This window comes from Sinocyclocheilus anshuiensis, unplaced genomic scaffold, assembly GCF_001515605.1.
Source record: "Sinocyclocheilus anshuiensis isolate Anshui unplaced genomic scaffold, SAMN03320099.WGS_v1.1 scaffold2161, whole genome shotgun sequence".
NCBI classification, from domain to species: Eukaryota; Metazoa; Chordata; class Actinopteri; order Cypriniformes; family Cyprinidae; genus Sinocyclocheilus; species Sinocyclocheilus anshuiensis.
In genome coordinates this window covers 292,484-307,267 of record NW_015551119.1, presented here as the reverse complement: position 1 = coordinate 307,267, position 14,784 = coordinate 292,484, and the positions used below count along the sequence as shown (strand labels likewise).

The following is a 14,784-nucleotide window of genomic DNA, read 5'->3' as shown; positions in this document are numbered from 1 at the left end:
CATGATCTGTAGACTATCCTCAGGGAAGTTCTTTTATTTGCTTTTATAAAAGATATTGTGATATATTTTGATCTTTAACTGCTGTTTCAACTGACTGATAAACATTGAGAAACATTGCTGAAGCTGCTATTTATAGAAATTCAAGCTTCCAGACTTTTGGAATGCATAATGCAAAATCTATAACATTTTATATAAACGTAAATAATTCTAGTGATGCTATATGACTTAAAAACCATGAGCTATATTTCCCCTTTTCAAAGACACAGCTCCGAGGTTAAGAGTCATTAGCAGGCCCATGTGGAATCTGCACAAACAGAACTCTGTAGAAGATTCCGCAGATTTCCAAAGATTCAGTACAGTTCAAACAAAATTCAAACCGTTCTAAACATTTCTTGCCCTTTGTTTGTTTATTAACTATTTTGACAAAACTTTCAACTACTGTACTAATGAATGTATAGTACTCAGTTTTACACACTTTAACTTTTGAATTCATTCACAATTTTACAAAACTTAGCACAGAAAATACTTTTATTAGTAATTGACAAACAATGTGTGCGCTGTGGTTTCTGACTTTAATGTCTGAAGAAAATAATATAATGAAGACCTCCAACACTTGTTCATCTCAACAGAGCCATCTTGGAATGTTTTTTGTAACTTTTAACAAAATGTGACATTTCACTTCTCTGTAATGAAACATGACACACTGATTAAGCAGGCCTGAATGAGAATGGAAAGGCGTGAAGTCGAGGAACAGCTGCTAAAAGGCTGAGACAGCCTCTGATTTTGATCTCTGATGGCATGTTTAATATCAGTGTATTCCTGAAATTGAAGTGAGGATGCATTCAGGATGCAGAAATGTATTTTGAACGCAGATTTAAAATGGAATGAAATTCAAAGTATAGTTTCCCCCCACATAACACACAGCTGAGTGACTTTCATAATGCAGCATACCCAGGTGAAAAAGAAATATATTTAAATTGTGCTTTTTCAGACATACTATATTTAAATTATACTATACTAAGTGCATATTAAATGTATTTTGAAACAACTTTAAGTATATTAAGTGTATTTCAAGATATGCTTAAGTTTGATTTTAATCTATTTGTAATATATTTAATATATTGAAATTGTGTTAAAATGGAACCACTTTAAGTATATTTAGTGCAATTTAAGTGTATTTCTTAAAATACATTTAAAATGTCCTTTTAATACTTCATGAACTACAGTTAGAGTATATTTGAAGCATCCTTTTAATGTACTTCAAGTACATTTCAATTGTATTTCAGCTCATTGGAAATGCATTAGCATTACAATACTAGTATATTATAAAGCTGCTTTTTTCAGTATATACACACACATACACACTTTGATATCTAGAAAACTTTAATGTATTATATATATTGTTGTGTACATTACAAATATTCATAAAGTACACTAAAAAAGGACAGCAGCATATATACTTTGGTGAAAAACAAAACAAAACATACTATTAAATGTATAAAAAAATGCACTTGAAATACAAGTATGTTTATAGTATATTTATATTACTACAAACATACTCAAGTACATTTTAATACATTATAAAAAATAAATAAAAAAAAGACTGAAAAGCTATGGCAGAGCTATCTTTTCCATTTGTAGAACATTTCAGTTATACCGATTAAAGTGTGTACGTGTGTGTATATACTGAAAAAGCAGCTTTATAATATACTAGTAGTGTAATGCTAATGCATTTTCAATGAGCTGAAATACAATTGAAATGTACTTGAAGTACATTAAAACGATGCTTCAAATATACTCTAACTGTAGTTCATGAAGTATTAAAAGGACATTTTAAATGTATTTTAAGAAATACACTTACATTGCACTAAATATACTTAAAGTGGTTCCATTTTAACACAATTTCAATATATTAAATATATCACAAATAGATTAAAATCAAACTTAAGCATATATTGAAATACACTTAATATACTTAAAGTTATGAAATTCAATATATTTTTATTGCACTTCAAATAAGCATGTTGGGAATACAAATGTATTATAAACATACTACTTGAATTTCAAGTATATTTTTAATACATTTAATACTACGTCTTTTTCACCTGGGTAGCCTTGAGCCTTATTGCTTATATTTCATTATTATTATATAATCAAATAATTAAGCATTGAATAAGGCTCAATAAGTTGATATCTATAAGTATGTAAGTTACGGAGTCAGTGGTTTATGAATAGAAGTGTGAATGCAAGCAGATTTCTATTCAGTGTTTATATATATATATATATATACAGCTAAATAAACAGCTGTGATAATTGTTTTGAAGGACTGAGCTTAGTTATTCAACATATCAGGAAATAAATAGGCATAATTAATAATATAATTATTTAAGTCTTATTGCATAACCTTCAAAAAAATCCTCAATCCACTCTCATGTGGGCCAATTCAATTCAAATTTACACTCATGAATTGAAAAGGAGCCAATTCTTCAGTTGTGGATTTTGCCCAACGCTGAGGGATATTTTATTTTCTCATTAATTCATGAGATACTTTAAAATGAATAGGTTTTCAAAATGTGTTTTTTCTTCTTCTTCTTCTTTTAAAGGAGAATAATACTGCTCAGTTTAGCAGGCACTTCCCCCAAGTTTTACCCAATAAGGAATGCGCATATTAGCACAGGTCTCAAACACTGAGGAAAGTTTAAACCTGATAACATGTTTTTAATCCATTATAGATGGATCTTCTAACACTTCTTACTACTCAGAAAGTCGGTTTTTTTATATCCCTCCCACTCTCTTTCCACGGGAAGCGGTGTTTTCTTTCATCTGTGCTGATGAACTGACAGCAGATCAAGTGATGTGAAGTTAGTGTTGCGTCACAGCGGGGATGTGAGCGCGAGCGGCTCCACACACGTTGACGCGTGGCGCAGTGTGGAGTGGACCCGCGCATTCACCTCTGTCTGTGAGGCTGAACTGAGAATACTCCATGCGTAACGCGTTTACTTTACTTCTCATTTGCCGCACAGTAATCCAGCGCGGTATCATCAGCGCATTTTACCGTCTTTTAAGGAGTATCTTGGATTTCCGGAGGCGGAAAAAAGCAGAAAGAATTCCTCTGTGGCAGTTGCACCTGTGAAGAGCGCTCGTCTCGTCTCTGGCATTGTGGAATGGCTAGAGAGATGCTGCTGTTACAGAGGCAGACGCGAAGAGGCTGAAAACTGGGGGAAGTCAAGCAGGTAAACGAGTTTGAGACGGAAACAACACTAATGGTTTAGGGCTATTTAAAAGAAGCAGAAGAGATACATGACGCTTTATATTTAGTTGAGATATTTTTCTGCAGCCTGTTGTTTTATGGGCTGTGAGAAATGTTTGTCATTTTTATACTTACAAGAGTTAAGATTTTGGTAGACCGTTCATAGAAGCAGATTATAAAACAGATACATGTTTTTAGATTTGTGGTTATGTTAGTGACTGTTTTTTGTTTGTTTTTTTTTCACGTTAGTGAACATTTTCCTAATTGGCTCTAGTCTTAAAAATAAAGGTTGCAATTAGAATCAGAAAGGTTTTTACAGTCTGATGGTACATACATTCATAACATCATTCCAAGCTCCATAAAGTAGTTTTTATTCTATATTCTTTAGAAAACCATCTATATAAAGAGCCTATAACCAACATTGCTCTGAAGAGCTGTTTTAATCTTCAAAGAACCACATAACCATTGAGGAACCTTTATTTTTGCTGTTGCAAACTCATCATTCAGATTAAAAATTACGTCTACATTCCTCGTTTAGTTTCATTAATATTGCACAATTCAGTGGTTGTCAATTCCAGTCCTCGCGTACCACCGCTCTGCACATTATTTATGTCTCAATTATCACTCCAGACGTTTGTTCTATTTGACCGTATAAGTGCCCTGTGGACATCACAGGATAATCCACCATGATCCCAGTTCGAAGAGAGCGTATGCTGTATGTTCCATTCAAAGGGCATTAAAGTGTGCGAGACGTGAATTTAAATTGTATTTATTTGCAGTGGTAAGTCACACTTCACACTTCTCTAGTAAGTTTCGTCGGTGTGTGAAGATGCTGAAGGCCGTGTGTAACCCCTCTCTCCCGGGTCCTCACCGCCACACCTCGTTCTTGTTCCGAGTGGGTCTCCGGCATGGGAGGCGAACGCACTAACAAGGAGGCTAAAGACTGCAGCCTCTAGCGTCAGTCGCTAGTGCGTCTCTTGAGATCATGTATCCCCTCTCTCCCGGGTCCTCACCGCCACACCTCGTTCTTGTTCCGAGTGGGTCTCCGGCATGGGAGACGGAAGCACTAACAAGGAGGCTAAAGACTGCAGCCTCTAGCGTCAGTCGCTAGTGCATCTCTTGAGATCAGGGGAGTGAGGTTTACCTGCACAGCACTTACTCGCTGGCCTCCGTTACACGTGGCGTAGCGCAAATCCATGAAGAAAACGTCAACGGATTTCCCGTGCTCAGAGAGTAGGGAGCAAAGAAAGAACACCGTGTAGGGACCATGTCAATCGGAGCACAGTAGCTCTCTTCTAACGAGCTGGAAATCTGAATCAGGTGTGTTAAATAAGAGAGTCATGCAAAATATGCGCGAGGACTGGAATTGAGAACCACTGGCATAATTAGTCCACACAGATTCTCTATTCTTAGATTCTCTACTCTCCTTTTTTTCCCAACCATTTTCGGTCAGTGAACCTCATCAACATCTGTCCAGACACTGCTGCAGCTTATGGACCTCTCTCAGTTATCCATCTGTGAATTAATTATAAAATATAGGACTTGGAAGAACTGGTTGGAATCTGTTCCAGTCTATCTAAGCACTAAAACACTGAAATTTATTTGTGGAATTTCATTAAAAATGTATCCTGTCTGCCAAATTACTATTCCCCTTGTGTTTATGATGCCACTAGAGACTTGGGTTGAGAGGAACCATCCTTTTAATGATGTGAGTAATTGCAATAGAATAACTTCATAACCCTTTTTGAAGCAATATGGATTGGATTGGTTATTTATTGTTTGTTTCTTTGTTTGTTTGGCTAATTGTCAAACGGACTTCCCTTATGGACAAACATGCTGCATTTTGATTAGATGTTTCTGAAATAGATTGATTTCTTTCACTAGAGGATTCTCTAATATCAAAGTTGTATTTTTCTTGACAATGGGCTTGATTTAAGTTTTTCGCAATGCCTTTTCCAGCCTATGTACCTCTCTCCCATAGTTATTCTGAAGATTAGAGAAGCAGTGACATTAAATCCAGCATTGCAATCACACAAGACAATGCATCTAATTTCTTAAAAATAAATAAATAAATCATTTGACATTATATGGTTTAGGTGTTAAATCTGCATTTTAATCTTCATATAATTAGAATCTCTAATAAAAGTATTTATTTTTTCATGTTTGGCATTATTTTCTTGAGACTTGATATACAGCACAAGTCAATTCAGGCATTGTTTTGAAGAAAGAATAAAATTCCAGAATAAAATTGAGTACGCATTCATACATAGCAATAATTTGCACTAGAGGTAGAGTTTTTGCTGCACTCTGCTGGCTTGTCAGAGAACAAAAACCACTGGATGATTTCTGAAGGCATCATTAGGGAAGATTGCTTGCACACACCTCTGTGTTGATGCAAGTCAAGGGGGAAGAGACAAGGAGAAAGGCTTGTCTTCTGTGACATATTACATTTCCCCCTTCTCCCAGCATTGCTTGTTGAGTCACAGAGAGCTGATGTTTATATGCAGCAGGTCGAGGCTGAGGTGTGAGATGTGCCGTACCTGCTGGATGCGTGATTCAAATCTCTGCACCACCAATTTCACAGCCAAATAATATTTGTCAGAAACTGCATGAATCGTTTCAGTCTGTGCGCACACCTCTGTCATAACAGAGAGAGAATAAAGGAATATTCGGGGTCCCGTGCCACAGATGCTGTCGAATACTACAGAAAAATACGTTCAGTTCATCCCTACGTTGGTAAAAACAAGCAAAAAATTGTGCTGATGCAAATAAACTTACAATGGAAGTCTATGGGGCGAGTTTACTTGTATACTTGACCCATAGACTTCATTAAAAGTTTATAACTATGAGTGACAGTGGTATAATAAGAATCAGTGGTATAATATGAATAGAAGTGTGAATGCAAACCAGCAGATTCTCTGTACTGCTTCATTCAAAATTCAGTCATATCCAGCTAGATAAATCTTGTAACTGTGGTTTCTTGGCTCTTTTGGATGCTGAACATTAATTTTTCATTCACACCCTCTAGATTAGAGTTCAGTCAGAGTGCACAATACCAGCTGAAGAATTTTTACACGCTCCTCGACTGTGTTGTCAACCGCTACTCTCAAATGTTCATGTCAGTTGAGGTTTTAACAACACCACAGTTCATTTTGCACTCTAAAGGGGCTGGTCGCCTATAGGTGAAATCATGCTTGGGTTTGCAGAGAAACTCTTCTCAAAGATGGTGTTTGTGGATCAAGTGAAGTCAAGGAAACCAGATAAAAGATTTAGAGTGTTACTTTCTAGCCGAGATCGTGCCAGATCTGGGAAGAGTGGGTGTCTGTCTCATTTATGTTTAAAAAGTAGAGAGCATGCATACTGTACATTTCGTGTGAATCTCACCGTCGGCATTTTCTTTAAAGTCAGCCACTGCATGCTTTCCGGAGTCTTGCTCTTAGGCGTGTTTTTGTGGTGTACAAATGGGAGTTCTGTGCCTTATTCTTGCTCTCTTTTGTCCGATTGCAGTGCAAATGTGAATGTCTGCAAATATTCCAGACAGATCCCCTTTTTAAAGCATAAAACATGGCATATTTTGCCTTTTATTATGGCATCAAGCAGAGTTATGGCATCAAGCAGAATTTAAAGGACAAAAAAAATTTCATTTCAAATGTTCATTTTCAGCTCATATTTTTGGCTGTGAGCACTCGGTCCGCAGCGAGACATATATTGTATGTCATGTTCACAGCTTTGAAATGCACCTACAAGCCATAATGGATGAACTGCCAATCACACAAACAAAGCAAACATTTAAAAGGCCAATGGAATGCATGGATCCTGATATTAAAGACATGTTTTTACAAAGGCGTGTGATAGTTATGCTGTCATTTTCTAGGTTTATGTTACAGCCATTTATTGATTTCATGTGGAGAAACAATAGATGGTTGATGCTTTTTCTTGTTTTTGTGTGCACAGATTTGTTATGTGTGGATGCATAAGTATTTCATTTTTACAGTGGGTCAGAGTTTGGCCTGGTCAATTTACCCCTGCTGTTAGGAAATGGCATTTGGCAACATTATGTGTCTCCATTGACAGCTACTGAAAAATAGCAAAGTATTCTAGCAAAATAGGATTTGGCAACATATGATTTGCAACTGTCTGAGATCAATAGCAATGCTAATGGCTAACTCTCTCAAGGAATATACTTCTTTGGATGTGATTGATGAAGAATGTTTTATTGATGTCCTCCCAAAGGACTTCACTAGGTTAGGTAAAGATGTGTGGTTATCATGACACTTGTTGGCTGAATACTAGGTTTAATGTCCTTCATTTCAGTCTCTGCTAATAAGTCTGGTAAGCATTCAAGTATTTGATTTTTCTATGGGTAATAAATTCAAATGTGTTGTGCTGCATAAAGCACCTGCTTATTGGATGACCATTGTGAGGTGAAGCCCCATTGAACATGGCCATTTTCAGCCCTTACCTCTCGCACCTGTAAGGGCTTTAGTAAAATAATTAGTAATGTTGCCATATGTAATCAAGAATATCCTTTTAGAAATTATACCATGGATAGCAAAACCTATTAAAATATCACATAAAATTAGAGACAGCTTGCAAAACAGTGCTCAGTGGATTGATAAAGTACACCCAAGCTGTTTTCATTTTTACACCATGTTAAAGTTACTGTTGTAGTTGCGGTCCTTGAATTTGATTGGTGAGGCAGAGTTGATTGAAAAGCACTGATGTGTTTCAGTCACGTGACGTTTACGGCTCATTCACTCGTTTTATATACCATACACGGTATGGATCATATCTATTGATCAGTATTTTTCTTGCTATCTGTTCATGTGTTATTGTATTCAATCCCTAAGTCGGGGATTTTCGTAAAGTAAAGTCACATGTCTTTTCACTGTTTTCAGAGTCCACACAGAGACTTTCTGCAGGTTACATTGATGCACCAGTAGGTGGTGACAAGTGACTTTGCCAAGTGTCTTTATGAGTGAGTCATTGAATTGTTCACTTAAACTATTTGTTGAAAAAACTATGTATGTATCCGAAATCATCCCCTATACCCTCAGTCCCTATTCCCTACATTACTTCACTGATATAGTCGACTGAATGAGTGAACGTAAACGTGCACCAATTCGGACACTGAGTGTGCTAGAAGTGCTGTGGATGCCATCCTCTAGCGAGACGTGGTAATTCATTCGGCACGACACTTACAATACATGTATTCTCAAGTGGCTGAGTGTACATTGGTTGTACACTCGTTATTGAGGTAGGAGTAAATTAGTTCACTAGTGTCGACTACAGTTTTAAACACCACTACAAATGTCTATCCCCTCAAATAGTGCATTATATAAGGGTATGGGTGCGATTTTGGACACAGTTTGATAGATTCAACAACTAAGCAGCCATTAACTTATTGAATCACTCACTCAAACAATTCATTTTAAAATGCTCATTCATTCAGGAGAACTAGTAATACTGTCTCTAAAATGTATGTTTTATTAACTTGCACATTGACTTCTTGTTTGTTTATTGCTTGTTAACTAATACAAGCAATATCTCTATTGGAATGGTTCACTGTATCTCTCTGTGTGTCTGTATTCATGGCCATATTGGTGTGTGTTGCTCAGTAACATGCCATGTTTTTCCTGCTTTTGAAACTATTTTGTTGGCAAAACAAAATGAAACAAAACAGCTGGTATAATTATCATAGATACTTGATGTAGAGTACTGCAGGGATTGTGTATTTTGTTGGCAAAAACCCAGAAAAAGTTAGCATTCCAGTTCCATCATCCTGAAGTCAACGGCTTTTTGAATGGGCTTTTGCTTAAATGCCTGAAATTAGGTCTGTGGTTAACTCATACTCAAGATATTTTATGTTTTATTTCATGATAAGAAATACATCAGTAATACCTCCTTGTAATTTTTTTCATTTGGTTTGAAAAAAGCTATTGCTAAAAATGGCTAAATGGGACTACAGTTGCCAGGGGACATTAAACATCATCACAATGAACAGGTAAACTAATCTAAGTTGTGTTAATTTGTGAAGATTATCATGATAAAACAAAATGTTTAAAAATCATAAACTTTTGTTGGTCACAGAGCTTATTGTCTGCAGGTTTTTGTCAAGGGAACCAGTGAGATGCTAACTTTTAGGCTGGCCTACAAAAATACTGTACATCATCACTGCAGCACTCTATTAACTTCTTGTTTGCATGATTGTTTAATACCACACTTGCAATTTTGCTGTTGTACTTACAGAAAGAATATACTGTACAGAAAAGAGGAAATACTTGTGAATTCACTGAGTGTGGAGCGCTTGAGTAATCTTGTGTTAGACCAGATGTGTGAGAGCCAGTTGCCTGAAGTCTCCCCTCCAGATGATCAGAGTTGTGAAGGCCAGAGAATGGCATAAGGGGATTTGTACCTTGGGCCAAGTTCTTAACCCTCCTAAAAGCCTTGTGTGATGTTGGCAGAAAGGGTTGATTTAAGTAAAGACTCTAATTATATCCGTGAGTAATATCATTGTAGATACGCCACACTCTCTGTCAGCTTTATTTTTTTATGATCAAAGATTAACAAGATTTTTCACAGTACCTGCAGTAAAGTATTTCTAAGACATTGCTTAGAATTTTCAAAGTCCGTTTGACAGGTGTATGGATCTAAACACTAAAACTTTTTTTTTTAATTTTACATGTTCACATTAAAGAAATAGTTCACCCAAAAATGTGAATTTGTGGGTAATTTACTCACACTCAGGCCATTCAAGATGGAGTTTGTTTCTTCATCTGAACCGATTTGGATAAATTTAGCCTTACATCACTTGCTCACCAATGGATCCTCTGCAGTGAATGGGTGCCGTCAGAATGAGAGTCCAAACAGCTGATAAAAACATCACAATAATCCACAAGTAACCCACACGACTCCAGTCCATCAGTTAATGTCTTGTTAAGGCGAAGTCCATTATTATTAAGATGTTTTTAACTTCAAACTCTTGCTTCCTCTATCCATATTATTGCTTTCTCCAGTGAAAAAGTCATCTCGTCTGAATCAGGAGAGAAATATGCAGAGATCAAGCAATGTTTACAAGAGATAACAGTCTAAAACAGTTCAAAAGAAATAAGTCAGTGAATTTTGATATGAGAACATGGGATGGACTTTTTCACTGGAGGAAGCGTTATTATGGATTATGGACTCGTATTTTGGCAGTTAATACAATACAGTTAAAACATCTTAATGATGGATTTGTTTCTTACAAACATGCATATTTTGGCTTCACAAGATGTTAATTGATGTACTGGAGTGGTGTGGATTACTTGTGGATTATTGTGATGTTTTTATCAGCTGTTTGGACTCTCATTCTGACGGCACCCATTTAACTGCAGATGATTCATTGGTAAGCAAGTGATGTAATGCTAAATTTTCTCCAAATCTGTTTTCATGAAGAAACAAACTAATTTACCTGACACACAGCTAGGAAATGTTGCTGAACATGGCTACTTTAGTCTGGCTAACTCTTCTCATCTTGTCTTTTGATTTCAGGGCACAGAGGATCAAGTCTGGACAAAGACGGCATTCTATTTACCCTCAATTGAATGTGAGCTCTCGCTGACCTCCAATATTTAAAATGAGGTTGTCATGGAAACTGCTGGTGCTGCAATTATTCATAGAATGCCTTTCAGGTAGGCATCCTAATAACCTGCTCTATAGACTTTCCTGTCTGTTTCTATGGCATACATTTGTCCTTGTCATTTACTATTAAGGGCAGACCTCTCATTCAGGGGATGTCTCTTATCTTCTGGAACCAATTAAAGGTTTCACTTTGTTTGTGAACGCTAAAGCCATCCAAATCTTCCGGATGGGCGCAGTGGTGAGATGAGCAAAGACACAATATGTGTGACAGTGAGGTGGTGGTTTTATATTAATTTTAAATTTAAATTAAAAAAAAAAGACTGGAGAATGGGTGCTTTTGCATTTATGGCAGCGGTGAGAAGGTGCCGTTATGTTCTCCTTGGCATCACTTTATTCCTATCTGTAATTATGGGATTTGATGCTTTGGCTTTATACTCATCCATCTTGGGTAGAATATACATTAGACATATTTCCATTGTCACTAAACTGTGCCTCCTATACTCTGGGCATTATACCATGGCGGCAGACTTCTTGATTTAACGACCACCTTGCTTTGTGTCAAAGTTGGAGAAAAGATGTGATAGTATGTAATTTAACCAGCCCTTTGAGAGCCATGAAAAGGTTAATGTGCAAATTAATCTACCAGCCATTATTTTATTGGAGAGCACAATTTATGTTCTCATTTAGCCTAGTGGATGCACAAAAGCCCCTTTATTGATCTCTTTTTGATGAAGCAGTTACATTGTCTTTCAGTCACTCGGAGGGTCAGACTTAATCCTCTGGCTTTTAAGTCTTTGATTTAAAAAGGGCTGTTTGCTCTTTTGCATGATCTTCACTCCTGCTGCATGTGATTTTTGCAAGCACTCTTTTCTCCGTTACCAGGTTGTGGAATTATTCAGGAAAAGAGGTTCAGTTCATTAAAAACATTGTAGCCAGGTGTGTTGACCCAATAGTGGGGCATGTTGTCACACTATTATATTTAGGTTACGACATCATAATGGGAGCCTGCGTTATTGGCTTTTCTGCAAAATGAGAGTTAATCAATTATCAGTCATGTACAAAACAATTTATTAAAATATTCATAAAACCAAGATATTGTTATTAATAAGTTGCATATAAAACACACATAACATCTAACATTTTAAATTTACCTTCGTTTTATAGTCGACTCTTGTCTGAATGTATGCAAAGTGTGTTTATATTGTGCTTACACAACAGCTGAAGTGTAAATATTACAACATTGGAGTTTTGAACTAGGTTTGAAAACATACAACCCACTGCTAGAGAAAACATACATTTATGTAATTGGACATTTGATTGAAAACCTTTTAGTTAATGGTTAATAATTGATACTGCTAAAAGAAGATCTTACAGCATTATGAAATGGTAATAATACATCCACTCCAAACTACTCTCGATAGCACTCGATACACTCTAAAAAATGCTAGGTTGTTTCAAACCAACTTTTGGTCAAATATGGACTAACCCAACTTTTGGGTTAAAAATTGAATGTAAAAATTTAACCCAAAAGTTGGGTTAGTCCATATTTGACCCAAAGTTGGGTTGAAACAACCCAGCATTTTTTAGAGTGTATCGAGTGCTGGCAATTAAATCACACAGGTATGCAATAATCATTTCTAGTGGGTTTGCTGTTAATGTAATTAGTATTAGTTTGGAGTGGATGTATTATTACCATTACCAAAGTTGGGTTGAAATAACCCAGCATTTTTTAGAGTGTACGCTCTTGAAAGTAAAAAAAAACAAAAAAACTCTAAATGTGAAAATAGACATGCTAATGGCCACTAACTGCATTAATTTGCTTTGTCTCTTCGAAAGTTGACTAAAAACCAGTGAACAATTACACCAGTTAAACAGTTTGTTTTAATTTCTATCTTTTGAGCATATGGCGGCAGGTAATTGTAACTGCAGTAGAACATAATAGACGCAGGATATAATTGTGCTTGATTAAATGTGCTTCGATTGAGGAGTAGAGACACAATACACAAACAGCACAATCAGAGGAAAGCACTAACACATCCGTAGTGTTGATTAATTCAGCTTAAATACAAAACATGCATATGTTTTGTTTCTAAACAGCTGCCAGACTGAATTAGATGCTGCATGAATTTTACTACATTTTGGGAAGCTAAACTAAAATATACTTTAATTTATTTTCTACCTAAACTTGTATGTCATGCATTTAAATATATATTTTTACAGTAATTACACATTTTAAATGCTAAAGTTTCAATTAAGTACATTTAAAATATATTATCTTTAAATGTAATGTTGAATAACACTATTATTAATGAAATCAAGCACTTTGCATGTGCTTTAGTATGTTAGTCAACAACATTAAAAATGTACTTTACAGTTAAACTTAATTTGACATTATTAAAAAGCACACTTTTTAAAAGTGTACTTAAATGTGTTAAGAAAGTCATGAAAGTGAACTCTCTTTAAGTACACTTAAGAGGCCTTTTATTTAATTAATATCTCATCTGCAAGTAAATTTTTTTAAGAATACTTGATATGATGGTTTGGTTATGCTTGTGATCCACGATGGTACAATGTTGCCTAAGAGCAACAGCTGGATATGAAATGTTACTTTTTATTAAATATGAGATGTGTAATACATTAAAAGCTAGATGCATTTTAAGCAAGAAAAACAACACAAATAATTTTTTCCTCACTGATACAGTATTGCGTATCATATACATGGTTAGGATTTGAAGTACACTACAACTGCACATTCAATATAGTTTAGCGCACTTCTTTTTGACAATGGTATGCATTTAAACAATCATTAAATTGTGTTTTTGACTGTTTTTTGATACAGAATTGATACATGATTTGTCTTTCAGGGACAAGATTGAAGAAAAATGTTTTGAATTTGAAAAAGGCCAAAGTCATAAATACACTCTTAAATACACATAAATATGCAGCATAATTGATCCATCGTGATATATTTCATTAACTTTTTGCAAGTCTGTTACAGTTAGCAACAGATTTACCCAAATATGCCACACTTAATCCCTTAAATTCATGGTTCTCTACACTTCAGAGCTCGTTGTTTGTGTGTGCGTGTGTGTGTATTTGTTTGCGTGGGTGAGTGCAGGTGTGTATTTTAACTTACCAAGATTGGCTTTTTCATTTGATGAATAAAACCCTTTGAATCAGAATCAAACGGATTGGAGGGCACACGAACATCTAAATCCTTTCCCTCCCTCCCTCCCTCTCTCACCCTGTGCGCCCTGTCTGTGACTGGATATTCATGCTGAGGTAAGCTGGCTGAATTCATCGGCTTGTCAGATGGTATTGAATTTGAGATTAGTTTTTATTTGGGCCTCCAAATTGCTCCTTGGCTTTTCCCTCCAGCTCCGATGCTGCTCCGGGGGGCTGCGCTGCCATATACATTTTCCCCTCAGGTAGAGAGAGAAAGAGAGAGAAAGACCTGCTTTCTCCAACTTCCTTCATAATGACCTCCCTTTCCACCAAGGTGGGCTTTTGTGTTGTAAACCTCTTGTTAGTATTCTGCGCTGAACAGGGATAGATCATTTCTCAGCGACTGTGTGTCTCTTTGGACGGCTGTGGTCTGTTGACAGAAATCACAGCACCAGTAAAGCCCTCACATAAACTCACAACGTAGCGTCAAACCCGCAGGCGACAACGTGGTTTCAGATTACTCCCCATCAATATTTTAATAACATATTGTAATATTTGCAGCATCACCAAAGCTTGTAATTACATGGTGTTTCTGAAATAGACAGTTCCGTCCTCTTGTCCTCTGGCAAATATGAACTGTGATTGCAGCATTAATTCCTCGCATGATAGAAATTCACTCTCGGCTGCATTTCTCAGGTTTGCATCAGCTCCAAGCTTAACCTGAAGTTTTGAAATCTTTCTCGCCCCTG

General features: G+C 36.2%; 1 protein-coding gene across 1 annotated transcript in view; it reads left to right on the top strand.

Moving 5' to 3' along the window:
* Window positions 1–2,929: 2,929 nt before the first annotated feature.
* Window positions 2,930–14,784, top strand: part of LOC107663068 (contactin-4-like) — a 65,602-nt gene continuing 53,747 nt past the window's right edge. The window contains exons 1-2 of the mRNA XM_016453217.1: window positions 2,930–3,233; window positions 10,781–10,920. Coding sequence (XP_016308703.1) covers window positions 10,866–10,920 — 55 coding nt within the window. The 5' untranslated portion in view covers window positions 2,930–3,233; window positions 10,781–10,865. The remainder of the gene's footprint in view (window positions 3,234–10,780; window positions 10,921–14,784) is intronic.